Consider the following 27586-nt stretch of genomic DNA (forward strand, 5'->3'; position numbering starts at 1 on the left):
GCGAGCAAGATGTTCACTGCCAGTAGCGGGGCCGCGGGCGGCACGGCTCAGGACGGGGAGGCGGCGAGCGGGCAGGCAGCGCTGTGTCCGGGCTCCGTCCTTGGCGTGTGTGACTGAGGCGGGGCGTGGGGCTGCGAGGGCGAGCGGCACGGAGAGGGGGAGCTGGGCGGCGGGACCCCCGTGAGCGGAGCCTCCCTCGGTGCCGGCAGCGGGCGGTCCTGGGCAGCGACGGCTCCAGGTTGGGGAGCCGGGCGAAGAGGAGGTTCCGTGCCGCCGGCCCCGCGGTCCGGCAGCATGAACATCCTGCTGGAGTTCTTCGTGGTGACTTTCCGAGTGCTGTGGGCGTTCGTGCTGGCCGCGGCCAAGTGGCTGGTGCGGCCCAAAGAGAAAAGTGTGGCGGGGCAGGTGTGCCTAATCACTGGGGCGGGCAGCGGCCTGGGCCGCCTCTTCGCCCTGGAGTTCGCCCGGCGCCGGGCGCTGCTGGTTCTGTGGGACATCAACACGCAAAGCAACGAGGAGACGGCGGGCATGGTGCAGCATATCTACCGGGAGATGGCCGAGGAGGCGGCCGCCGCCGCCCCCGGAGGTAAGCGGCGGGCTCCCCGCGCTGTCCCCGCTGCCCTCGCCGCTCACCTGCCCGGCCCCGGCCCAGGTCTGCGCGCCTGGCGGGTCCAGCCCGGGGCAGCGCTCACCTGCGGCGGGCCCTGAGAGCGGCTCTGGGCTGGAGCCCGCTGGGTGCAGGGGTACCAGCCGCCCCGACGGTGCCTTTGCCAGCCAGAGCCGGCCCTGTGCCCGCAGCGGTGAGCGCAGACATGCTTCGCGGGGCCTCGGACTCCAGCAGCGGCCTTAAAACCTGCAGCTTTTCTTAAAGCACGTAGCAGCGGTAGTAAATAGCCGGCACCTGGTGCACTGCAGTGATACTAAAATAAATAGAAGTTTTGGTGGTTTGGAATTGTATTTGCTGTTTCTGCTTGACTACTTGTTTGAATGTCAAAATATGAGCAAGAACTTTATTGCCCCCCACCCCTTCTGTTCTCTTATCTGTGTTCTTTAGTAGCTGGAGATGGAGAGAACGATGTGCTGCCCCATTGCAACTTGCAAGTTTACACGTACACCTGTGATGTGGGCAAAAGAGAGAATGTCTACTTGACAGCTGAGAGGGTCCGCAAGGAGGTTGGCGAGGTGTCTGTCCTGGTTAACAATGCTGGTGTGGTCTCCGGGCACCATCTTCTGGAGTGTCCTGATGAGCTTATTGAGAGGACCATGATGGTTAACTGTCATGCACACTTCTGGGTAACTATAAACTCCTTTCTGCTGCCCTTTTTGGTAATTAATATTAGGAAATGAACTGCTGTTGCTGAACTCCTATCTCCGTGAGTTTTGCACTTGCTCCTTTTCACTTGTAAGATCACTGCTTTGAGTGTTTCTTAATTTGAACTGACTGTTCTGTTTAACAGGAATGCTGGTATTAAGACTGTTAGCAATTTTACAGTTTTAAATCAACTGTATCCTCCTAGAATCCAGAGTTCTAAGTCTTGTGGCCGTTTCTGTAGCTCTGGATATTAAATCCTTTTTAAGCAATAATCTCTGAATCTGCTTAAAGGTTGTTACTGTTAATGAATGGCTTCTCAGTCTTGCTCACATACTCTTCTGCCAGCACATTAGCAGCTTTAAGATGCTGTTTTAATGATGGTTACAATAGCAAACTTGTGTATTTCTGGAAAAAATCTTTAAAACCCCTGCTGAAAATGTTGTTTGAATTGCCTTGGAGGCAAATTGCTCCTTTTGAAGGCCGAGAGGAAAGGCGAAAAAGATTTCTCAAGACATCAAGCCAAGAACACTTTTTCAGGAATCCTGCGTATTTGTCCTCATAGCTTTCTCTAGGGGCTGCCTGTAGAAGTAAGAAAATCTTAACTATGGTTTCTGGGATGGTATTGTGTCCACAACCAGCAGATCCTAATTAAGGAGAACAAGTATGTGATCTTACTCTTTGTCTATCTAAACCTTGTTTTCCCATGTGGTTTATTTTTAAACCCATGGTGGTGTGGAGTTACATAAATTGGAGTGTTGAAGGAGGGCATGATGCACACTTGGTTTAGCATTAGCTGTCAGACTGAGACCATTGTTAGTATTAAAACTGTTCTTTGATTCCTCAAATAAGGTTATGAAATACACTTGCATAACAATGAAAGGATTAAGCAATCTGAAGTATACTCTGACTTAAACCTTCTTTGACTGATCTTACCTTTTCATAATAAAATTTTGTAAAATGCCTCATCTTCAAAACATAGAAGGCCCTCCCAAGCCAAACTTTTTTAACATGGAAATGAAATGCTGTTTCATAACCCTAAAGGAGCCCCTTCAAATCTGCACTGTGAAATACTTAATGGCAGAGCAGTCTCTTTCCAATGTATTGTAAAGCTTGCAGAGAGTGCTTAAACTTCAGTGCACAGGAGATAGTATGTTTAGAAACTCTTTTAAACTCTGAAAGTATATATTTTAAAGCAGCCTGAGAGGTTAGGAGAATGCTCATGTGACTTCTTATAATTGGGAGTTCTGTGTGTTCCCCTTAATAAAAGTTAAATTGGTGTTCAATCCAATAGAGATGTGTAGTATATTTAATGACTGTTATTGATGTGTCTTAAATGTTGAATTGACAGTTTCCAAGAACTCTAAATTATGACATCACCATGAGTTAAAATATGGGAGGATCCTAAATTCTCCAGCTGTTCTTCCTTCAGGCCTAAGTCGTACACTTATTTATAACAGTTTCAGAGACCTTTTTAAAGCACTCTGTGTGTTCCCTTACAGTAATAGAAAACTAAACTTAGAGTCTAGTATTGCTGTGATTGGGTTTCCATAACAGTTCCATTCATCTCAAAATGTTAGTGTGGAGTGACTTTAAAATTAAAAAAAAAAAAAACCAAAACTTCAAGAAGGTATAGCTGTGTCTGGACTGCGGAACTTGAGATCTTGGCTTTAGTTTTAAAGGAGTAGTCAACACCCTTTAGATTTAATTGAGGATCTGTTCATATGTAAACTTCCTGTAGATTCTGTGTCCTGCTTTGCTTTTATTTTTTGCTGTTGGCAAAGCTCTTTGCCTTGTATTCCCCTTCATGATCCCAGAAGAGGTTGGCTTGACCAATAGTGGGTGGACTTCTGTTGAAAGTAATACTACTTAATTCATAAGATATCATCTGAATCAGCTGATTTGAAGCCAACTTTTTTGATGCAAGTCAATGCTGACTTAAATAGAACAATGTGTCTAGATGTGTGAAGTCTTATACAGCTAGCCTTTTCCATGTCAGCTAAACTGGTGGTCCAAAAGCAAAGCTAATACTCTGGAGCATTATGTAGGCTTTTAAGTATTCTTGGAGGGCATTTAGGCCAAAAAGCTGTAAATGGATTTTGTGAAGACATGGATCTTGCATGTAATATTGCTTCAGTAGTTAAGTGTCTGTACTTTCTGGGGTTTTGGTGTGTTGGTTTGGTTTTTTTTTAATGTGGTTCAGGGGAAATTCTTTTTCATCCCTTGATCATTAATCAAGTCTCAATGTGTTTCTATATAAAAACTGAAAATAGGGCTCTAGTACTGTCCCTTGAAACATTTGACATCAGATTAATTGCCTGTTCTCCATGCAAAATGCAGCTGATCTGATCTTGCTTTTATGTTAGCAGCTACTATCAGAAGGCTGCCCAACTTCTGCAGTAGGCAGTGACATGAAAATCTGTCACAGTTTTGCTGTTGTGACTCCAACTGGGCTGTGTACCATATCACAAACTGGCAGTCAAGAGCCTTAGCAGCATGCCACAGCCTAAACAGATGCTTTCCATTTTGCTGACATGCATGATTTGTGTAATCCTTCCTATGAGTGTTCTATATAAACATGTCACCACTGCATCATGTAGCAATTTCCACAGTGTAAAATCCACTGCAGTATTAAAAACCTGTTATTTCATGCTGTGATAACTTGAATGCTTCTGATATTGAAAACATAGGGACAAAATCCATTCCCAGTTTGAAATAAGCCAGCTCTGGTTTACTGTAATTTGCAGATGCATAAAATTGTAGCAGGAATGTAACACTATCTTTCCTGCCAGTCTGTTGCAAGAATAATAACTTATTTGGCTGCACTTGTCAGTTATTAGAACTGAATTTCTACAGACTAGGAAATTTTCTTCCTGTGATGTGTCAGAATTCAAATTAAAAAATATTAAGTCACAATATAACTTAAAGCTGCTGCTGAATCAGATTTTAGCAAACATAGGAATAGGATTATTGTTGTTTTACAATAAAGCTTAAGTATCAAAATACTGTGTTTAGGTAGTGGCACTGTATTGAATAAAACTACAAACTTTTAATTTTGGCACAGTTTGAGAGTCTTGTACCTACTCTAACACTTTTTCTGGAAGAACAATCTATTGCTGCATAAGTAGATATTAATATTAGACATTGCTATAATACCTGGGCAATCCTTCTAGTTTTGGTCACTGGGGAAGAAGGCAGGGCAATGAGCAGGTTCTGAAATTCTGTGACATGCAGATCCTTCTGTACAACAAGTCTTCAGTATTCAGCTCTGAGAGATCAGTGATCTGTGCTTCCCTATCCTGTGGATACTCCGAATATTTCAGCTTAAAGCTTTCCTCCTAGAGTTCTCTTCAACTTACCATAAGGGGGAAGCAAAAGCATTCTGCTCCAGCTCTGTCATATTAAAAAAAAAAAAAAAAATCCATATATAGAGAGACTAGGACCCAGAGTTTAAAGACTTGTGTACTGCTTTCTTAGCTGGAATAGTTTTGTTCATTTATTTACAGCTGCTTGATTTTTTTGAAGGTATGCTGGCATCTCTGTAGGAGTTGAAGTAATTTTTTAGATTGCCCAGCATTGGTACAGGGGGAGATAAATACTGATTAGAGAGAGAAACAGTACTCAGGTATTTAGGGCATTCATGAAAACCTCTAAAATTTAAATATACCTTGGGAAGATGGTTAATACAGAGTTACTGAATCAAATACCCATTGATGCAGCTGCTGTATTTATCAGTCTCCTTAGACTGACAGGATTGCTCATTGCTGATTATTCTTATTTGTAATGTATCAGTGTTTGTATTGTTGTTTTCTCTTCAAGCTCCCTGGTGTTAAATAAAGATCACTTATGCCTATAGTTTTAGTTCAAATACAGAAGTATTACACATTGTGTACACAAAGAATCTTCTACAGAAAAAAAAGCAGCTTATGTTATTTGAAGCTATACCCTGCTAAGTCCTGTGTCCTGTTGGCATAGTAGTTTAATTTTTGTTATCAAATTTAGGATTCTAGCAGCTATGATCAAGTATAGAGACAATATTCCCCTGACAGGCCACTCAGCTATATTTAGTATTTTGGATGAGTGGAGTTAGCTTTAATTGGTTTTTTTCCATTTTTTTTAAATGTCATGATGGTGTACCCCAAGATGCACAAGTCCACTTAAAAAGTTTAATCTACATGTTCTTGATGGTTTTTTTTTTTTGAAAAGTGAGTTGGATTAAGTTCAAGCGAATCATTTGTATGTGATCCAAAAAGTATCATCAAAACTACCTCTTCCTTTGCACAATTATTCCAACTACATGCCACCAGTAAATTACCCTGGACAGCACATGTGTTTCATATACTGTGGTAGCATGCTGAGTAGTGAGTATGAAGGAAAAAGCAATCATACTCTTAGCTGTGGAAATAGTCATATTAGTCATACTTAAAACCTATAAGTGCTTTGGTATGGTTCTGCTGTTCATATGTTTTTGAGTTCATTTCTCAAAAAAATAGAGGGAATCTATCAAATGAGAATATACTATCTTCCAGATGCTGGCCCTAGAAAACTGCACTTTTGCATTTTATAAAGCAGTGTACTTAACACGGGTTTTGGAAAATAAAGGGGTGGATGTATATTTCTGGAGTTAAAGGAGGCACAAGACTACTGGTTCAGAGCTTTTCTCATGAATTTACTTTATGATCTATGAGGACTAGCAATGTGTCAAGCACTGTTGTCAGTGACCAGCATGCAGTCTAATTTTGTAGCCTGTATCTTGCAATTTGTGTATATCTGTAGCTTAGCTTTGTAATCATGTTTTAGTTATAATGATCACTTCAAAAACTTCCATGTTTTTTCTTGGTTATTTTTAAAGTTTTCTCTTCCTTTTTTAATGGGGGCAACAACCCAAACCCTTTAATTAGATACCTGTATGTCTGAGCTTTGACCATAACACCAATCTTATTCCAGTTTCAGAATAGTAATGGAAGAGGATAAAAATGAATCTTTAGGCAATGTACTCATCTGAAGAGTCAATGTGCATAATTGAGCATGTAGGGATGGGGTGGTAGTTAGGTCTTAGTCTTATGCAAAACGCCTCTTCATTTGCCTTGTGTAGGAATCGTGAGTTTGAGCATCTATAATTGGGATTCCACAGTGCTGCCCACCAAACTGTAGTTGTTCCACATGTTTCTCAGCTCTAGTCCCTAAGGGCTATTAAGTCTGTTCTGTCCTGGTTCTTCATTGTCTACCGTATCTTGATGATAAATAAGTAGTTACATGTCAAGGAGTGTGAGCAGAATAAATTACAGTACTCTTGGTTAGTTAGCAACGCTCAGGGCTGTGTGAAAATCATATTGAAGATTCTCTGAATGTGTTACAACACTAGCCTTCCTACATATACTTTCTGTGCTAGAGCATCTTCCTTGTGTGATGGAGAATGCTGACTTCTTTTCTTCAAATGACAGCTGAATTTGTGCATCTCCCTTTCCTCTCACTGATGATGTGAAGTATTTGATTTTCATCCCAGTCAGGTAGCAACTCTAAAATGACCTTCTGGAATGTTTTCCTTAAACTGGTTCAGTTACACCTGAGCTTTTGCGACAACTTCTCTCAGATGTACTTTGGAATTTAATTTGCTGCACCATTTGAAAGGTGCATGGATCTTAGTTTCAGCAGAAAATAGAGATTCTCAGATTGTGACCCATGGATTGTTTGTTGCCTGTAGATTGGTGTCCAAGATAGTAGCATGAGGTGTGATCAGACAGTTACTTCCATGCACTAACCTATATTAAGCTTGAAGAATTTAGGTGAAAAAAGTAATATGTTCCATGGAAGTGAATTCTGAAAGTTCAGATAAGGAAAGGGGAAGTTGTCTTGAGGAGACCGTGCCAAGACTTCTCAGACTACTTGAAACATATCTGACGTATTAATTATTAAGTTGCTTGCAATTCTACATCCATCTAAAATGAAGCTGGAGTTGCAATATAGCTTGCGGAGGTAAGGCACTTGGGATAATGTCACTTTAGCCTCCTGTGACTTTTTCTGAGGGTTGGAGACTTGTCAGCAAACTGTGTGAATGTTTCCAGGATTGCTAATCTTAGAAGGCATGGCCCTGCATGAGTGATCAGTGTGATGGTTATATTCCTCCTTCTTACGGAATGCAGTAGATCAGCTGGATAAGCAAAAGCCTCTGACCTGGCTTTGGTCTGCAATTATGCAGTTACTTGTGAAGGATTTGGGGAGACAGGAAAACCTTGAATGTGATGACAGTCTTTGCCAGTGTGGTGCTTAACCTTGCTACAAGTGGAGAGAGCAGCTCTTCAATGTTTCAGTGAAATACTCATCTAAAAGCCTATGTGTATGCCTTTCTTGTCCTGTTAGGAGGGCAGTGGAGTTTAAAGTTCCAGATTCTTCCATCTACAGGTAACATCCACCTTTACTTTATGAAAAGCAGCTAAGTTAAAGTTGTGTTATTATGTTATTAACTTTCTGTAATAACCAAGTGACCATAGCAGGATTCTAGAAGACAGCTGTGTTCATGTGCTCAGTGGTGGAGAAAAGCAACCCTAATTATGATGCAGCCAAGTGTCCTGCTAACCCCATGTTTGCATCACTGCCTAAGACCTGTCTTAACTGATCTGTGTGGGTAAGCAATCCTTTTTCATAGCTCTCAGTGTCATCAATTACTCTGACTAGACAGGCTGAGGAAAGATGAATGTTATGTTTTCTAGCACCGTCCCTGCCATTTTAACACTGCACTTCTTAAATCTTTTCTACTTTTATCCTTATCAGCTGTGAACTATTATTCTCTCCCAATGTTTCTCATGCTTTGATTTCACTTCTGGGGGTTTTTTGAGGGGAAGAAAGGTTTTTGTTATGTATCTCTAGTACTAAATCTTTCCACAGTTTTCTGTATGTAAAAGCCAGTGCATCACTCGCTTGATAAGCCTTGCTCCCTTTGACCTTTGAGTTTTCTGGCTATTGACACTGATGGTAAAACTGAGTTACTGATACCCGTCTGTCTTTTGTGAAAAATGGCAGATATCTTTCTGCAAAGGCAAACTGAAGCTGATTTACACATGATGCTGTATGCTTTTACCTGTGGTCTTAGACTTCATGTGTTAAAAATTGCAGTCTTTCAAAATGCAGTTACAATATAGGTGAGTAGGTGTAGACTTTGAGATCCATAGAATGTTGGGGGTTGGAGGGTTTAGTTTGAAAGAAGATATGTCACAAATGGGGGAGAGATTTACATCTGTGCTTACACTTCTGAATGAACACTCTGTTCTTGTAAATAATTATATTAGTATAATGATTTATATGTCAGTCAAATTAACACTTGACATGAGTGAGATATCACAACTGTGATGGGAGGGCATGGTAGGCCAAGGAATGCTGGAACAGCTGTGGAGCTGAGGTGGCTTACTTGGTGTGAGCCTTTTGAAATTCAAGTTTGTTTGGCTGTTGAATTCTGCACCTAAATGTGCCCTGATGCTGGTTGCTTCTGCCATCTGTTTGAACTTGTGTGACAGCTTCTTGAGCACTCCCCTTTTCAGCATTATTTTGAAAAAGCTCGTGAGTGCTTGTTTAAAAGTAAGTTGTCCAAAATTTCTGTTGATTTAGGACAAAACTACAAGGAAGCTTAGTGGTGGCAGTCTGTCTTGTGGGACCATCCCTTGAATCTGCATCTTACCTAGCACTAGGTTTTATATTCAGCCAACATTTGGGTGAGCTAGTTCAGCTCACTAACTTTTCTGCAGGGCAGGGAGGAAAGCTGCTAATTTTCTTGTCCAAGTTGAATCATTTTTCTATTTGGAGACTAGAATCACCTCATCAGCATTTCAGACTTGGAGTGGCCAGTGTGGGGGGGAAAAGGTGAGGAGGAATAGGATAAAATCACATAGCTGAACAGGGCCTTTGTGACTATCCTAGTGAAACCTCATTCTTGGACCTTTTTTTTTTTTTTTTTTTTTTTTGAGTAAGATTTACATCCTCTAAATAATTAAGTAGTCATAAATGATTCCAAACTGTAGCAAATCCTCCACTGGCATAAGTCTGAACCTAACAACATGACTTCAAAAGAGATGGCAGTATTTTAATTACAACTTTTAAAAACCCTTAGATAAAGGCAAGCTAGTTTACTGTATACGTCAGATAATGTTGTGTTAACAGCTTTAGCTTATTTACCTTGAAACAATACTATGATTGCTGTTGTGTATCATCAAGAGCAATGATCTCTGTGCCTACTGCACTGTTTGACTTCTCTGGAAATCAGTTGTACTAACACAGAATGTGGAAAAAACAGGCTGGAGCCATGTTTCAGCTTGTGGGAAATAAGCATAGTTTCCACAGACAGGCAAAGGAAGTATTTCTGTCTTTGAAAATTCAGCCCCTAAGAAAGTGAGTCGTTTGCTGATGTTTAAAATGCCTGTGCAAGCAGAATCTTTGAAAATTGTATTAGTTGGTGGTTTAGTCACTGTATGAACTGGAGTCTTTTGATCATTTTATTCTTTGTTGGCTCATGAAGCAAAAGTTTACCTGCTAAGACTATTTATGTTCTGCACACCCTTTTGTGGAAGGATGGGGAGAAGTATGAAACAGAAACACCTGGGTTTTTAAAAACCCAAAAACTTCATGCATTTTAAAAATGTTGCTTCTTGTTCAGTGAGTTACTTCACAGGAAGTCATAGTCTTTTAGGGTCTTATTATTTCCTAAAGAAATACTGAAGCTAAATCTCTGTTCAGCTATATCATCTTCCCTAGTTTTCTGTTTCCACTAAGGAAGACTGCTATGTGGAAAGGGAAACTTTCCTTCTAGTCTTGTTCCTCTTGTGAGATACTTGGTTGTAGCACAATAACTTTCCTTATTATGAAGCAATTGATTTAAAACAATGACTTGGGGACTGAGTTGGGCAGGATGAGTAAAGTGACTCAGCTTTCATCTGCCTGCAAGTACTCTAGCAATTGCATTGTTATGAAGGTACTGGCCTTAAGGTATCTATAAAATGAGACAGTCCTTTTCTGCTTAGCCACTTTTTAAAAAGCTTGCTACATAAATCATGAATGATGACTTCATATTTTCCTTAAGTAGTTCTGACAGTACTGTTCTCTAGTAATGTTTTGGAAACCTGTAGACTAAAATACCAAGTTTTACTAAATATTCCGGAAGATGACTAAGCTTATGGCAAGCTGGAGAAAAATACATATTTAAAAGTTGGATTGTGTTTTTGTTCACTGAACAAAATATTCTGAGCTCTTATCTAATTGTTTTTTCTAAAATTAATTTGTTATGTGGGTTTTTCACAGACTCATAGGAGCATGTTTTCATTTTTGTCAAGATTATCAAATAGCTGGCAATAAATAACTGCTCTCCAAATGGTTGGACATTTGCTGCAAACTTGTGCTAATGAAGGTGAGGGACTAATGTGTTTGTTACACTAATGTCAACATAGCTCTGAAACACTACAAATCCTTTGACACAGCCATTTGTCAGTATATAAACAAAGTAGAATTTCTAGTCGCTTGACTTAAGCAGGGGTTAAATCACCTTTTGTGGAAGGGAGTAGGCAAGTGTTAACTTCCTGTGTCACTTGAGTAGAAAATTCTAAAGTAATTTCAAATTTGACATTTGAATAAACCTATTTTTAGGTCATCTTTACTGATCTGCCTGTGGAAGAATACAAGGTTGGTGGTGCTGCCTTCTTCGACTGTAATTTAAATTCCTGAATTTGCAGCAGTGTATCTATGCTGTCACAGCCACATTGGAGCTCTGTGTTAGTCTTGGCTCTACAGAAAGCTCAAATAGATTTGGTAGATTTGAGCAGAAGGATTCACTTTCTTTAAGCTGTATCTTAGTTTTCAGTGGCTGCCAACTGTGTAATACTTCATTTAAATGAATTGTAATTGTGGTTTGATGGCTGTGATAGTCTCAGAGTAGAATGAGATTAATACTTATGGAGAAGAAATATCAGCTTGTCTAATAAAATGCCTTTGAGCAGGAGGGAAGAGATCAGCTTTTGAAAGTTAATACTTTGAAACATTCAGTTCTTATGCTTAGATGTGCCCTAAATTTGTGCTGTCTGAAAAAGTCTGCAGGTACACTTTTGTTCCACTTCGTTCCACTCTAGACTTGCTTGTTTTTCAGTGTAAGGCAGACTAAATACATAGCTGGGCCTCCAGCAGCCCTCTTACCATGTCATCTTACCTCTGCTGTTCAGTCTCATCTTTTACATTAGTTTGGCATTTCAAGCTCACAACAAATGTCATTGGCAATTTATGTTTTGCACTTTTCCACAGCTTAAGCAGAGATACTTTTTCCCTGTTCATTGCTAGCTGTCAAGAATCTAATGTGTGATTGCTCTGACCAAGCTTTAAAACCATTAAAATTCAAAGGGGGGAAAAAATGTTTGTGAGGGCTCAGAATGTCCTAAAGAAGCTGGCATGGTAGTGTAGTTACTGGAGGGCTTCTAATAGCCAGGGGGACATAATTAGTTTTTGAAAACAGTACGGTATGTGTATGTGCTGAACTTGGCTGAAAATATGTTAATTCCACAAGAAATTCATCTGGGGGCTCTACACTGCTTCATTGGGCCCTCCCTCCAGCTGGAAGGACTTGAGACCAAAGGAGAAGGAGAAATGGAAGTAGAACAGACACTGTTTAAGAGCAGGATAATTTATTGCAGGCAAGAGCTCCTGTCAGAGAGATACAGGAGAGATGTAGCAGAGGAATTGGTGTCCTTTCCAGTTAGTTAAGTTTTTGTCGATAAACTTGCAGTTAACATAGTGGTGAAGAGTGCAAGGTCTCTGCTGGCTTATGAACCCCTTCCTCTGTGAGAAGAAGGGGGAATGGGCTGTTGAGCAGGGAATTGGTGTAGGGAAGTGAAGAATCACAGAATGACTGAGGTGGGAAGGTCATCTGAAGGTCATCAGGTCCACCTCCCCTGCTCAAGCTGGGCCACCTAGAGCCAGTTGACCAGGCTTGTGTCCAAACAGCTTTTTAATACCTCCAAGGATGAAGATTTTCACCACCTCTCTGGGCAACCTCTGAGAATGTACTTCATTTTCCACAGACATATGAAATCAAACATTTGCAAACTCTGGAGGGAAGAAGTCCAAATAAATAGTCAGTGATTGAAGCAGTTATGTATACGGCTGCATATATAGGAAGCACTTACACATCAGCAAAGGAGTATCTGCAAGTACAGGTGACAGTGGACAAGTTGGTGTGCATTTATGGTATTCTGTGTATACAAGCGCGTCCTTTAAAGGCAGCTAGATGTTTCCACAGAAATGACTGGTGGCATATAGACATTAAAAAGATTGGACACTTTTTAAAATTATTTCCATCCTCCGATGTCACGCCTGTCCTGTAAAACCATGTCAATCTAAAATCTCTTAGGAAGAAAAATTTCGAAGTTCTCAGGGGCAGAAAGGTGGAGACTGCATACCAATAACATAAAGGCTCTAAATTCCATTTGCTAATATAATGATAACAAGGGTAGTTCAGCTTGAATACCTGAAATTCTTCATGCCCAGAAACTATATGAAGTAGTGACTCTTAAACAGAAGTTAAATGTTCTTAAGGAGAAATCAGGGCTACCTTTGCCTGTGTTCTATGTACCTAAACCCCTGCCCTAGGTTATGCTGCACACAAAATCTAGAGTGATGCAGTGGTGGGGGATGCAGAAAAGCTTTACGGAAGAGACCTCGAAGTCTGATTAGCAGTGGAGCAATATAAAACTTACAGTGATACCTTTTCCACCTTGATGCTCAAGAGGAAAGTTTCTGAAGTCAGAATTGCATTATTTAGGTAGTGTTCTTGAGTTCTTAACCTACACTTTAGATGTACTACACAAAGCTGTTTTCTACCCCAGTTTGGGGTAAGATCACAGGAAATTAAACCCTTAGAAGAATGGCGGGGGAGACAATGTGGCAATGTGATAAGGCAACAGTAATAAAAGCTTCTGTTGCAATATCCTTCCGTAAGCATTTTTCATATCCCTCTCTCTGTAGACACAACCTTTTTCAGCTAAGCCTTATTAACAAACTATACAAAAGGCAATTTAGTCAGGCAATGTTCAGTGCCCTAGGCATAGCATAATTAGTTCTAGTAGTAAAGAGTGGAAATCAATGATTAATGTTTGAGAGATAACTAGTGGTATTAGTTTCCTGTGTGCTTTTTTTTTTTGTTTAATAGCATTACTTATCTTATCTTTGCTGTCTACCCATTGTAAACAGCTTTGTGGCACTATTTAATTCAGTTTCAGCTTTGTCTGATAAACTTAACATGAGTTAACTCATGTAAAAGAGGAACCACTATGATACCTGAACTCTTCATAGGAAAGAGTGGTGACTATTGGCTTTGAAAACTGGAGAAATTCTGGAACTGAACCCTAAACAATACAAATACTAAACAATGTAGTAGTGTAAATATGGGCTGTAGCATACTTGTTCTTTAGCAAATGGTGTGACAGATGCTTATTGCTACTAACAAACCCACTCACAGCCTTCCATAAATAAGATTCAACCTTATTTTGTACAACTTTGGTGCTTCTTGGGTGTTTTAATATGTCTGTTGAGGAGCAGGGGATTTTATGTTTGTAGATTGGTCATGAGGGTAGAGAAAATTGCTTCCATAAATTAATAATAAATTATAAACCAAGTGATTCAAGTAATAGCTTATGTTTTTACTTATTTAAGACTTCATGTACTTCAATGCAGTATTTCATGCAGAGCTGGGAGAGAAGAAAAGTATGCTTATTTCTTGGTAAATTAAATACAGTTTTAAATTAACTGATGTTTCTTTTCATTTGTGATTTACTTTTTTAGGGTATTTATTTTATTACCTTCACTTCTTAAACTGAGCAGATTTATCTGTAGTTTCACTCTGTCTGCTAATGTAGGCTATCCAAGGTATTGGGGAGTGTATGTGTGGGTTTGCTTCTGTGTTACTCATCATCATTACAGACTTTTGTTTAAGTCTGTTTTGTTCTTTCATGAGCTCCTGGTTGCAAGGCAATCTTAGCATTATTACTGTGCATGTATGTTAAGCATTAACTGCTGGTGCAGTTCAGTATTAAAGGAATCCCTGTGGCCCCAAAACAGTGGGTTTTTATGTGAAGGACAGATAAACCTTTAGCGAGAACTTGAAGGTTGTGTTGCCTGCCAGGAGATAAATAACAAAGGGACTTCTTTTGAGGTGAAATATTGGAAGGTCTAGCTTTTTTTGTTCTGAATGCAGGGCTTGTGCAAGGCACACTTGAGGATAGTCCTTGAATAGTTTCTGGTTTTGCTTTCAACATAGCCACCTATGGAAGCTTGGCTTGAAGATGTCATGTTTATCTCCTGATCCTTTTTGATTCAAAAGGATATGGGTAGTCCTATCAAAAAATTCAGAGAAATGTGACTTTATTTTTTAATTCATTACTCTAGGAAGACTGTGTAATTCTGACCTATATTTCATTATCGTTTCTTGAGAATAGAAACCAAAGATCAAAAATAGTTCTAATTTCCACAGCTATTCAAATATTTACTTAGACAGTGGCTAATTATCCAGAAGGGGCCCAGCAGTTCTTGAAAACAGTCAGTAGAGACATCTGAGGTCCTTTAAAGTACAGCTTTGGTCCCTTGTGTTAGCAAGGTCATCAGCAGTTGTAGACTTCTGTCTGCCTGCTGTATTCAGCCTGTTACTGTCAGAGCCACATCCTTTGTATTGTGTGGTCTCTCTAGTCTTCAGCTCCATACTCAGTATTTTCCTGTAGTCTTACTGCAGTTACTAATCTCACCTTAAGCTAACATTTCAGAGATGCTTGTAGAGGGGAATTCAGGAAGGATGTGGGGACTACGTGGGGAAAGTAATTGAGATGATAGTGCAAATGACAAGTAATTACTCTCATTTCTCTTTGAAACCAAATAAAAAAGCTAGAAGGAAAATAAATGATTAAATGCAGGCTTGCAACTTCATCCTTTGGTGCGTGAGAAGGCATTTTGGATATTATAATGCCTACGTTGGATAAATCTTCCTATGAGAGAGTTCTAGGGTATATTTTCAAGGCCTCTTCTAAAACCATTTGGCAATGACTTCCCCTGTAATCCTCTAAGTGAGGTTTTAACCTGTGTTTATAAACTCCATGTAAAGTGGCTGTTGTCTGAAATAAGCTGGGCTATATGATTGTAGCCAAAAATAACTTCAGTATGTTTACTGATAAGCTTGCCATTGAGGTTTTCTGCCTTTCAGGCACCTTCCTTTCCTTTTTAACATATATAACGTTGCCTTAGTGCAATACCACATAGTTTGGACAAACCTACTATAGGTAAGACTGCCACAGCCTGTGTGCAGAAGAGTTAGAGGTGCTCCTTTATCAGACCCTTATGCATTTCTTCTCAGATACTGGAATGGAACAAGAAATTGGAGCACATGGAAATCTCTGTTTGGTTCTGTGGTGGAGTGGGTGGCCACATGCTGTCCTGCACAGGAGTAAGAGAACTTGCAGTGTGTTGTGCTGTAGGCTGTGAAGAAGAATGGGAAGAAAAGAAGGCTGAATGTGCATGCTAAGGGAGAGAGAGAAAACATGTTTTTTTAGATAAAAAACTTTTCTTGTCACTCTTAGTTAAACTAACTAGTTAATGTGTGGCAGCAGGCTGTTTATGGTCTCTGGTACCTTAGTTCCCAGAGGTGTCTGGATGTGAGTCCTTGACTAACCACACCAATTTTGCTTCTTGGATCTGCCTGAATAGTTTTTAACATGAAGATGAAACAATACATTTACCCAAATGTTGCACTCATTTGTGCTGTCAGGCAGCTGCTCTGGCAGTCAGGAATAGCTGTGGCTTGGCAGAAAATGTTTTCTCTGTTATATCAGTACACCACTGTTATGTATAACTAGTGATGTAAAAACTCGCCTCTTTTGATAAGCCTCAAAAAAAAAAAAAAAAAACCATGCTCCTTACCCGAAGGAGCTGTATAGGAAAGGAGCTTTGGCATGTACTTTGGCATAAAGGTACCTTATAGTAATACAGCTTGTTTATGCCATTAAAATAGTTTAAAAGGCTGTTGACAGAAGGCAGAAAGTATGAAGGAATTTTTTTGTATTGAAAAAGAGAAACTTGAAGGATCTTATGTGTTTACACATAGAAAGAAATAATACCTGTTTATTTCTTTCTTTGCTATAAAGGCAACTCTCTAAACATGAGGTAGCACATACTTTTCTACTTTGGTGTGCTTTCTGCATTCAATATCCATTGTCTTGAGCTGCATACAGCTAACATTGTTTTCTGTGGATGCTTGCTTTCTTCTTTAAGAATAATTAATCTGAAATTTAATTTAAAAAATCACTTTCCCAAACACAGTATTTCTTCATATTCTCATTTGCTGTATTTAGACTAATTTGTCTTGACATTGCAGCTGTGCTGCTCTTTGTGTTGCACAATCTTTTGAGTTTTGTTTCATTAAGAATGGAACTAAAGAATTTGGGGAAGGGGAGGGAAGAAGTGCTAGACTGTTAGAAGTTAATTTGCCGTAAACCAAAATGTTGAGAACAGATTACGAAAGCTATGAAGTGACATGTAAATGCTTGTTCAGTTTCACACTTAGTGAGAAATAAGTCATTTAAGCTGGGTGCACATGAGATAGAAGTTTGGTTACAGCTGCTGGGAATAGTTTGGTCTTACTAATATATTCAAAATCATAGAAGAAAATGCTCAGAAGATTGGGAATTGATCTCTACATTCCAAAAAACTTAAAGGCTGAACTAGCTTGAAAAACTAGCTCTACTCTGTTCACAACAGCTTCATATGCTCTGTCTATCCTACCTAGATTCTGTCTGTCTGAAGTATACTGCAGGTTAGAAAATTCGTGTTTTCACTATGCTTTTGGGGTTTGCTTTTTGCTGTTGGGTTTTTTTTCCTAAATAATAATTTTAAAAAAGAGCTAATTATGAGTTAAGAAGATGCTTAACTTGTATTTCCTGATGTTGAACACTGCGTAATTTCCCTGACTGTTCACCCTGATACATCACAACACAATTCCTTTCACCCTCTATATTCTACTTACTGGTTTCTCCTCACTGTTGAAAACTGTGGTATGTTTGTCATGAATAAATGACCCAGCTCTGACTTTAAATGCTTCTGTGTTTTGGTTAAATGTCTTCCTCTGCAGCTGTGAGAGTAAAACTGAAGTTTCAAGGATCAAACCAGAAGGCAGATAGTTTGATTAAACCACTTGACTTGATTTGAATTATTTTGAAGACCTGGTTCGTGACCTCTAATGCCGTGGACAAAACCCATCTTTTGCTTGGTGTCTTCTAATACTTTTTTTTATGGAGGATTAGCATGTCCGTGCATCACCTCAGAAGACTAATGTGGGCTGTGTACCTGTTCAGACAAACTCCAGATGGGAAGGCCACCCAGGAGGCATCTTGCTCCAAACCAGTCAAACTCTTAACTAGTTTGTCAGCAGCACAACAAGCACACAGAAGACTTCAGGTCTGGTAGGCAGATGTAGTTGAAGCTGAAAGAAACTAGAAGCAAGAAACTAGGTTGATCTGGTTTATGTAACGGGTAGAAAAACTGGGAACCCAGAGTATGGAGGAAGCTGCTTTGATCAAGGAGGTGTGCAGTGCCAGAAACCCAGTAAGAACACTGATTTATTTGGGGATTGCTTATACCACGAAAGAATAACTTCACTTTGGGATTGTTTTTCCCAGCGAGAGGCGGCTGGGAGGAGCAGTGGGCAAGCCTTTACTCTGAGCCTGGAAATGCATCCCCCGGTAGGGTGTGTCTGCCTCTGACAGTGCTTGTTTTCAAGTGCTGACTCCCAGCTGCTGCAGATGGCTGGAGGATGGCAGCAATCGAGATGACTTTCTCTGACATCCATTTAGTGGAGATGCTGATAGTTGACTACTAAGTTTTCTACGTATGGTAGTTATGCTATCTTTGTAGACTGCCTCAGCTTCAGGTTTTAGGTGGATTTTCAGGATAATGTGCCATGACAAAGTATAGGGGCTTGCTCTGAACAGGCTGTCTCAGGGCACTGAGGTCTCATGCAGAGATTTCCATGAATTTCTAATTGTCTTTAAAGCAGAGGAGCTGTGGTTTTTTTCCAGTGTAGCCGTAAATGGCTTTTAAGAGATGACTTACATGAAGTGACTGTAGTTCTGCTGCTGGGAGTTGTTCAAGTCTGCAGTTGAGATGCTGAAGACATCACCCAAAAGTGTCCGCAGCAAGTTGTATTTGTCATATGCCATTTTCATCTGGTTGAAAATGGGTTACTTGAGCCACAAGCTCTGAAAATTCAGTTTCTATAATATTTATGCTTTGAAACAGTATAGCATAGTTGAGTGGGCTTTCTGAAATTTACTAGTCTGGATATGTTGCATATTTATATATATATATGACTCTAAAAATTCTCTTCCTCAGCCAAGCTAAACATAGGCACTTATGGACACAGTTATAGTTCACCATATTAACAACAACAACAAAATAAAAAGAGGAAAAAAAGCAGTGCCATATTAAAGATAATAGCTTGGTGCTCTTGCTCATTCATCTCTTGGAAGACAATACTGATTCATGTCTTGAAAGTGGTAGGAAAAAAATCTGTTACTACTTCTTTCCCTTCTTTTTCTCCCACAAGACAAACTCCAAGGCCCCTTTTCTGTAGTTGTTGTGGTTTGCAGCCAGAGCTCCAGTCTGCATTATCAAGCTTTCTGGCAATGTGAGGTGGCAATCAGTCATTCCAATGTGATGTGGACAGATAGCTGAGACGTAAGTGGAAACTGCTGATGGAGCTGACAAATGTTGGGGAGTGGAGTAAATTGTTTAGCAGGACTGAGCTGGGAGCATGGATGTCTTACAGGGATAGCACAGAGGATCGGGGTTAGCGTGCACACCATTGGTGTTGCCGTGTGCAAGGCAGGCTGCAAATAAAGAACACTCTGTAAAACTTCAGTGCTGTCCAAGCGAAGCCTCTTTTTCGGATGGCGCTGCCTGATGATGGCTGGGCTTTGTTGCCATGCAACATGGGAACAGAGGCTGAAACTGTGTGCCTGGCACAGATTAGTTTAACAGCAAACTGAATTCTTGTCCGAGGCTCTGTGTTAGAGTGTCCTGGTTTGAGTGATCCCTGCCATAAGGAAAGAAACAAATGCAAGGCAGCTTGCTCTCAGATTATTTTTTATAATTAGCTTTGTTATGTAGTTATGACAGAATCTAGGAGCTGTATGAATCAACAGTAGAAAAGGCAAGGAGTCAGGAGGTCTGTTAATCTTCTATCATCTGCCAGCTGTCCAGTGAAAACACTTTTTGTGTGGTGTTAGGAGGTCTGGATTAGTCATTTAACACCTGCAGGCAAAAATGTTGTACAAGAACATGTGAAAATCATTAGAGCAAAACTGTCCTGACGTCTGTGATTGGAAAATGCAGACAGCGTAAGAATGGAATTAGATGGATTCAGCTGTAGTTTGCATGTCTTTTTAAGAATGCAGCTGACACGACTTAGACCAACAATTAAGCAAGTAGGAAATACTTTGGGGGCATTTGCATGCTCTGAGTTTGGATACAAATTACATGGGAAGAGTTGGTTTTTGGGAGGGTAAAGCATTCATGGTACTGACTGAGTTCAAATAGATTAGTAGCTCTGTCACTAATAGATTAACATATTAACTAGGCATGTTTGTGATTAAAAAACATTGTCTGAAGTTCTTGGGCAATTTAAAAGTGATGTCATATAGTACACTGACACTCTAAAAGCTGAAGTACATCATAACTACACATACCATTTTGCTATTTTATCGATTTTTTGTAGTGTATTAACTAGGTGCTCTGGTTAATACTTATTTAAAATAAGGAAGTGTTGAGTCAGCTTCCAAAGAGAGATATGACAAAGATAGGTATTCTGGTAGGGGTGATCTTCCAGCAAGTACCTTCAATATGTTGCTACAAATTTAATTTTTAAAAGGTGTTGACTCTGACTCAGGTTTTTAAATGGAAACAAACTTTGTTATAATCAAAACATAAAAATTGGAGGTTAAAGTTTCATCTTGAGACTTGCTTTGGGTTTATTTTGTTTTATTTTTAAATTCTTAAGGAATCAGTAACAGAAATGTGTATCTTGTCTTTTTAGCTGTAGCAATGCCATGGATACTAATGAAGATGAAAAGTAATTTAAACTAGCACATGTTGACTCTATTGTAGGTAAAAAGTAACATCAGCAAAAACTCTGCCTCTAGTATTTCTTTTAATATAAAATGCCTAAGGTGATAAGTTATACAGATAAAACTTGCCATATCTAACTTAAAAAACACTGTCAATAATTAGAACTGATGATTGGTACTGGTCTCAACAGAGATGTGCTGGATGGTGTAATTAAACACTTTGCATTTCTTTTTCTGTCTTTAAAAAAATGACTTCCATTTTAAGGTCAAATTATCTCCTTCTGATAACTAGTCTCTTGTGGAAAAATAAACACGTCTGAGCTCAATTGATCCTTTAAACTTGGGATTTCTGGATACACAATCTTTGCTGCCATGCTGTCTGAATTCAAAAACAAGCTGTAGATTTTCTGTTAGCATTTTTGACAAACTCAAGTTCAAAACCTGTACAATGATTGTATTTCTATATTCTTGATAATAAACTGAGAGATTCTGAGAATTCATTGCTAATGTAACTTGTTTATGAAGTGGTTTTTTATGTAGTTTACGTGTGCTTTGTTTTTTGGTTTTATTTTTGGTTTGTTTTCTTTGTTTTTTTTTTTTTTACTTTGTAGACCACTAAAGCATTCCTTCCCAAGATGCTGGAAATGAACCACGGACACATCGTGACAGTTGCAAGTTCCTTGGGGTTATTCAGTACTGCTGGAGTGGAGGTTTGTTAGACTATAATGAACAAAAAATTTGGCACTTTTTGCCAAAGACGAGTTTTTTCATATTATCAGCTAGAGGAAATAAGGTCAAATCTTCAAAGATATTTGGAGATTATGGTGCTGAGTACCATATCAGCGCATGGCTCCCTGTGAGTGGGAGCCACAGGACTTGGGCAGGCATTGTATTCATTTACTTGGATGGTGGAGTTGGCACTTAGAGCAAAAGCCTAGGATGGCTGGGGGTTTCAGAATGCCGAGTGATCTTTGAGTTACCTGATAAATTTAGGAACTTGAAAGGTGCCATTCAACCTACTCCTGTCAAGATCTTCAGTGCAAAGCTTGAAGCCAAAGGCAAGGGCTTTCAAAAGTAATGCTTCTTGTTTCTGTGAGGAAATGACTGCAAACCTTCTAGAATATATGGCTCACCTGCTTCACTAGCAGCTGTTGGAGAACTCCAGTTTGTGAGACTTGTCTGGTGCATAAAAATAGGTTAGGATTAGCGCTTGTCCTGTTTTTTGAGTCATTAATACAAATGCAAGTGTGAACAAAAAGCATTCAGTTAGTGAAAATTAATTAATGTGTCTAATATAATAATGGTCATATTACCCCATAAACAGACTTCTTTGCATATAAGTAAGGCTCAGTCCAGGACCTTAAACTGCAGTGTTTCATAACATGAATGAAGATGGTGTAACTTAGGGCTTTTTAGAGTGTTTACTGTCTTGAGAAAGCTACAAGGAATTTCCTAGACTGGGTGTGACCACCAACAGAGGTGGACACATCCGACTGAAAACACACTAAATTCAGCAACAGTAAAAAATTATTGCATAGACAACAGTAGCATTTGAATTATTTGTGTATCTCATAGAAATACTTAAATCTTGATTGTGTCTTCTGTTGAAACTAACCTTAAAAATAACACTTTTAAGATTTTTACACCTATGCCCTGCCAACTCTTTAAACTTTTTCAAATCTGACCCAAGGTAGTATTAGGTATCTCAGTCCTTTGTTGCACCATTTATTATTAAGCAAACTGGTAATTGGAGTAACTTGTCATGTGAGCCTGCCTGATTCAAAGACTTGAATCCAAGGTAATATCCTCCTACATTCAGCTTTCCTGCTTTCATGATTCTGTGCTAATTACCTCAAAAGTAAAGTGATAAATGAGTTGATGTGATGCTCTATTCAGTGGGTGTCTTTTGTTGTTGCTTTGAAAATCTGTGCAGAATCACCTCAGGTATGCTGGCTTTGAACATCATTCATATCTGTCCTTTTTAAGTTCTTTTTTTTTTTTTTTTTTTTTCCCTGCTTCGTTCATTGCCAACACAGGATTATTGTGCCAGCAAATTTGGAGCTGTAGGTTTCCATGAGTCTTTGAGCCATGAATTGAAGGCTGCTGAAAAGGACGGAATCAAAACTACTTTAGTCTGCCCTTATCTTGTAGATACAGGAATGTTTAGAGGATGCAGGATCAGGTGAGTAGAATTCTCCCTCTGCTCTGTGCTGGTAGTGTCATAAAAGTATTTAGCGGTAACTCAACTGTTACCATAAAAATATTTAAATAAATATTATCTCCTTTAGTATATGTAAGTGTTAGACTCAAAAAGAGGCTTTCTGAATTCACTGTCTTCTGTCCTTTTGTACAGAGGCAATGCAAGTTTTGAGCTATAGTCTTTGTAACTTAACAATGAATATAAAAAAGTTCCGAAGAAATTGAGTTAACTGTTCACTGGGGTCTGTGGTCTTTTATGTATCGTATTAATCCGTCTTAATCAAATGTTCCAGAAAAGAAATTGAGCCTTTTCTTCCACCCTTGAAACCTGAGTACTGTGTGAAGCAGGCTATGAGAGCCATCCTTACAGACCAGCCAATGATCTGCACACCTCGCCTCATGTATATGGTCACCTTGATGAAAAGGTAAGAATTGAATTTCCAGTTCTTTGGCAATGCAATCCACAAAATACATGAGCGTGCCCAGTTTCTGGATACAAACACCCTCCCACCCACACAGGCCATAGGTGCCATGTTGTTAGAATTCATAAGTCTCTCTTGGCTTGCATGCTTGTAGGTTGCTTGCTTGGGAAGCTTCATTTAACTGAGATCCTGTGTATCTATGCATCTTTGTTTTAACCTTCTTGTATCTTCCATCCTCCTTAGATTCCTATTTTCTTTTCAACAGACTCTTAATTCCATTGTTTGAGTTCCTCTTTAGGAATGGCACATGAGGCAGCTACCAGCAGAGGAACCTCTAGCTGCTTGTCTCTAGAACCAGTGTGTGAGAAGGTCCTGCCTGCAGATTCTTCAGAACTTGCACAGATGTGGTAGATAAACTGAAAATTGGTACTTCCAGAATCAATTTTCAGAGTCTAAGTTTGGTGGAAGGGCTATTTAAAGGAATTACTTCTTTCATTCTGAAGCACTGCAATTTTAGGATGAAAACTGTTTTAATCTGTAATCAGGTTGACATTTCAATGATGCAGGATAATACAGGAGCTGCTTCAATTCCTGTGATACAACATCACTTGAATTCTAGTTTATGGAGAACAGCTTCACAGGCCTCTGTGTTTTGTTTTAAATCTGTAGCGTGTAGGGGGAACCTATAAAATATAGCATTGTATTATTTTCTTTCTGCAAGGGATGGTTGAAACTGGACCACCCTGGTGATTTTTATTCTGCTTATGAGGTGGTTGTTCTCCTGTGTCTCAAGTGTCTCTTGGTGGACAGGCTCACCAAAAAATAGTGAGCTGTGAGCTGCTCACATCTTTCCTGGAAGAGATGTATGTGTCTATTCTGACACCAAATGAAGGCCACTGTCAGTATCTTTAAGAACTAACTCCTTCACCCAGAAGCTCAGAGGGTGCTTCAGTGCTTCCTGCACAAGCAATGCCTGATGCAGCAACAGCCACATCAAAAGCCCTTCGGGTTTCCTTGGTTCAACACTTCAGCTTCCAACAGGGAGATCAAAGCTTCTGCATAATCCATGCCCCAGGCAGCAGCCTTTAGATCAAAGGCCCTCCAGTCACTGCACAAGCAGTGCTGCTGGCACTGAGGACACCTGTACCAGTGACTATGTCGTGGTGCTTCAGTGGGCATTACTCCTAATGGCTGGAGTTGCACTGCTTGCCACTGAATAAGTGCCTGTTGCTATTTCCAGGGGCTGAAGAATCCCATTTTAGTCCTTCACTGGAGCCCCTGAGTATTACACTTGAAATAAAAACAGTATTTTGTTCATGTGAGAAGGAGGGGAGGATCTGTAGCCAGGTATCCATCACATAATCACCTCCTGGAATTTTATCTGGAGGGGGGGGAATTGCTCTCTTTACTTTGGACCTTTCTTTTTGAGGATGGATGATTGAGTTTAGAATATAAATCAAGGTTGTTAGACATCTGGTGATCAAAGAATGGCATTAACTAACACTAATCCCACATTAAAGAATATCTTAAATGTCTGATGACCTCTGCTGATGTGGCTTTTAGCAGATGCTTTGCTTTTACCAGGCTTTCTGTGATGCCCTTGCCTCCCCCCATCCCCCCTGCTCCACTTCTTTAAAACAAGCTATCACGCTGCTTGTGAAGAAACAGAAAATCTGGTCTAAGATGGACACGTGAATAAGCAGCTTCTTTCTCCTTTCTGCTTGCCTGTGTGGTTGGGACTCCAGAATTTCAATTCACTCTGAAAGTATCCCTATGAAATAAAAATCCCTTAAGTCTTTTAAGAAGACTCTCCAATAGGTACTGTATTGCTTTTAAGGAGATCAAGTACATAGTGCATGTAAGTACATGTACTTAAAAGTAAACAGAGTTTTTGTTTTATTCTGTCTTCTAACAAATCTCTAACTTCTTTTTCCCAGTATTCTCCCATTTGAAGCAGTTGTATGCATGTACCGATTTTTGGGAGCAGACAAGTGTATGTATCCTTTCATCGCTCAACGGAAACAGGCTACAAACAACAATGAAGCAAAAAATGGAATTTAACTGTTTGGGATGGACTAACATTTATAGGTGAATGCAATAATGCTACATGACTGAATTGCAAAGTGCACTTGCATCTAACAGATGCAAATGTCAACATCTTACTGTGGCATTCTCTTGGGTCCTAAACCTGTGTATTGAACTCTAAAAATCAATGGATTTTTATATACTGTAAATAAAACTGACTAGAGTACTTGGGAAATGTGATAGGTAACTCAAAAGAATTTACAATGTAGCTGCCACCATTGTCCTTTAGAATATCACTGTATGTACAGAAAACTAGTCATACTACTTGTTGTAGGGATGCACTGTGTGATATCTCTTCCTTAGTCTGCCAAGGCTTCTAAGAGCTGTCTCCGACCAGAAGATGCAATGTTTCAGAAATGGTTTGACTTTCCTTATGTTATTTAGGAAGGGAGGGAAATCTTGCAATTTAAGCTACTACTCATGATCTTATAGCAAATTCAAGGACAGTTTCTGAATGCATCTCTTCATTCGTTCACCCAAGTTCTCTAGAGGACACATGGCCAAATTGTGGTGTAATTCTCTTTTGTTGCAACTATGTGTGTTCTATTTAAACAAAGATGAAAAGAAATTTGTAAATCTCTGCCGATTCAAAGGCAAATGAATGTCTTACATACTCTCAGAGCAAACTTGTACTGGGCATCTGTTTTTTTAGGAATGCAGTCAGTGATTTAATCTGACTTTTTTTCAAGTTGACTTAATTTGAAATATGCTCTGTTCCATTTCCCTCGATATGTCAGAGTCCAATTTACTATTATGGACTACAGTTTATTTTCTTCCTCCTCATTCTTACTTCTGACAGAGTCCTCCCACCCCGTAAGGAAGCTGTTGTCTTAAATTCTCTAACTGGACTTGTGCCTAAAAGACAAAGCAACTCAGCTGAGATACAAACCGTTTATGTAAGTGCTGGTCATATGCCAATTATTAGCAAAGGCAAAAATAGAATAATGCCTGATGCAACTCTACATTCAGAATATGAAAGGGTGTAAAGATTTTTTTTGAGTTGTACTCACATTGTAGAATGGCAAATGACATTTTTACAGTATTTTTTGTAAAGCAAACAATTTTGTGCCTTGAATTTGGTAATCTGTATTAGTGAAGCATTGTAAAAGTGAAATTCTACCTCTGTATCTTAATGTATACCATCCACTTGTAAACTACTATCAGAAAAATTGTGATTACTTTTTTAGAATGTCTTGTTAAATAGTGACCAATGCCTGTGGTTATTAAAGTGAGCCACCTTTTCCTTAAAACAGTGACTGGAATGTTTCCTTTAAAGACTGAACTAACACGAATTACTTGTGCCTGTTCCACAGCTCTTTGGTGTCAACACAGATCAAATATTTATGGCTCAACTCCTGTATCCACTTTGTCAGTTACATGCCTTACAGTGTAATCTCCGAAGACTATCAGTAGGTACTGTGAAATTGGGCTTTAGGAGCTGACAGTTTTGTCTATCTTCTAAACTCACTGATGAAGTAGCTGATCAAAGAGGTTATGAAGAATATTAATTTTGGTGTTATATAGAGCTGCATTCAGGTTTATGAAAAAATGTGGTGTCGGTGCAGTTTTAGTGAGTTAAAAAGTAAATGTAGTTTCAGTACAGCTGTAGTTATTACTGCATATATATAACACACATATAAAATAAAACATTTGTATCTGTGTCAAGAACAGTGTTGTTAACGAACTCTGTTTAGAAATTAATTGAAAGTAGAAGAAAATGTTTACATTAACCCTTACTCCAAATTCCATGCTCTTTTGAAAAAGTCATTAGAAGATTTCCCCAGGGCCAAATTACCTCCCATGTTCTTACAGCAAAGTCACTAAGAGCATGTACAACAAATTTAATTCTATTGCATAGCATCACTGTATTGCACATTTGTTTTCCTAAGATGTCTCAATCTTTGCTCCTATGTCAGACTAAGAAGCAGCTTTTAAAATTTGATACTTGACACTTACTAGCCTGACAGAAAAGAAAAAATTAAAAGCCAACCAATAATACCAAGGTGTTCTATAAAGCAAAAGCATCCTGCCAATTTACAATGGCTACAGGCTTACTTAAAAAGCAAGTTTCAAGGCTTGCAGAGTTCTACTTTAATTACTGAATGTGTGGTCATCCTGATTTCTCTAAATTTACTACCTTTTCTCTCAGTTCTTCAGCGGTGTGACTGGGGAGTGGCTTGTGGCTGATGCACTCAGTGAGCATGTTTCTAAAACCCATTCCCTTAACTTTTCATCTTCTATTCAAAAGTCACAGGTACACATAGGGAATACCAGATACCTTGTAGATATAATGAGACTTGCTTAAGTGCTTGGGGGGAGGATCTTTGAGGCTGTATACTGCTTGTCTTACATAGTAGGAAACTGAGCCTAAATTCAATCCAAGCCTCCAGAAGAATTCAGTTTGTTAGTTTTTGTGATACACATGAGCTATTTTGGAAACAATC

At 39.3% G+C, this 27586-nt stretch overlaps 1 protein-coding gene across 2 annotated transcripts; it reads left to right on the forward strand.

Moving 5' to 3' along the window:
• On the forward strand, nucleotides 1-26810 carry RDH10 (retinol dehydrogenase 10). Of its 2 annotated transcripts, none has more exons than XM_042036481.1 (6): nucleotides 1-586; nucleotides 1058-1293; nucleotides 21048-21146; nucleotides 22473-22618; nucleotides 22929-23060; nucleotides 24995-26810. In XM_042036481.1, exons 1-6 carry the CDS (start codon nucleotides 295-297, stop codon nucleotides 25116-25118), a joined length of 1029 nt encoding a protein of 342 aa, XP_041892415.1. In that variant the 5' UTR covers nucleotides 1-294; the 3' UTR covers nucleotides 25119-26810. The 2 variants fall into 2 exon arrangements, with proteins under 2 accessions (XP_041892415.1, XP_041892414.1); XM_042036480.1 differs by having other exon boundaries at nucleotides 6-586; nucleotides 1055-1293.
• The last annotated feature ends 776 nt before the right edge of the window (nucleotides 26811-27586 follow it).

This window comes from Corvus kubaryi, unplaced genomic scaffold (genome assembly GCF_017639235.1).
Source record: "Corvus kubaryi isolate FWS band 111438036 unplaced genomic scaffold, C.kubaryi_AGA036_p1.0 37385, whole genome shotgun sequence".
Lineage (NCBI taxonomy): Eukaryota > Metazoa > Chordata > Aves > Passeriformes > Corvidae > Corvus > Corvus kubaryi.